The sequence below is a fragment of the Mandrillus leucophaeus genome, unplaced genomic scaffold (genome assembly GCF_000951045.1).
Source record: "Mandrillus leucophaeus isolate KB7577 unplaced genomic scaffold, Mleu.le_1.0 Scaffold53, whole genome shotgun sequence".
Lineage (NCBI taxonomy): Eukaryota > Metazoa > Chordata > Mammalia > Primates > Cercopithecidae > Mandrillus > Mandrillus leucophaeus.
Window position 1 is genome coordinate 906,422 of NW_012105697.1, and position 639 is coordinate 907,060.

Here is a 639-nt window from a genome sequence, read left to right on the forward strand (position 1 = left end):
TGTTAGCCAGGATGGTCTCGATCTCCTGACCTCGTGATCCGCCCGTCTCGGCCTCCCAAAGTGCTGGGATTACAGGTGTGAGCCACCGCGCCTGGCCAATGCCCTTCGTTTTTAAGGCTGAATCATATACCACTGTCTATAGAGGCCACACTCTGTTTCTCTGTTTCTCTGTTCATCTGTGGATGGGTGCCTGGCTTCCTTCCACCTTTGGACTGTGAATAATGCTGCAGTGAGCGTGGATGTGCAAATCTCTCTCTGAAAGCCAAAGCAGGGGAGATTTTACCTCTCTTGGCCAATTCCAAGGCGGTCTGCTTCCCGATGCCTGTGTTGGCGCCCGTCACGATGACCGTCTTCCCAGGGATGGTGGCCTTGCTGGGGCAAGCCCCACCGGTGACATAGTCCCTGACAGTGAGAAGCAGCATGGTCAGTCCTGTCTGCCAACTCTCACTCCACGTGCCGCTGACTGAGTGATCTCAGGCAAAGCCGTCTGAGCTCACTCACGTCCCCCAACTGAAACACAGACATCATCACATCACACCACGGGATCTCTGTCCTGTTCTCCATAAATGACTCCACCTAGTGTCTGGTATGTGGAACGCCTTCCGCAAGTGACAGTCTTTTTTTTTTTTTTTTTTTTTT

General features: G+C 52.7%; 1 protein-coding gene across 1 annotated transcript in view; it reads right to left on the minus strand.

Annotated features, from left to right (window-relative positions):
- RDH13 (retinol dehydrogenase 13 (all-trans/9-cis)) overlaps positions 1 to 425 on the minus strand; it is a 20,708-nt gene extending 20,283 nt beyond the window's left edge. Inside the window, exon 1 of the mRNA XM_011996940.1 lies at positions 284 to 425. Coding sequence (XP_011852330.1) covers positions 284 to 422 — 139 coding nt within the window. The 5' untranslated portion in view covers positions 423 to 425. The remainder of the gene's footprint in view (positions 1 to 283) is intronic.
- Positions 426 to 639: the final 214 nt, after the last annotated feature.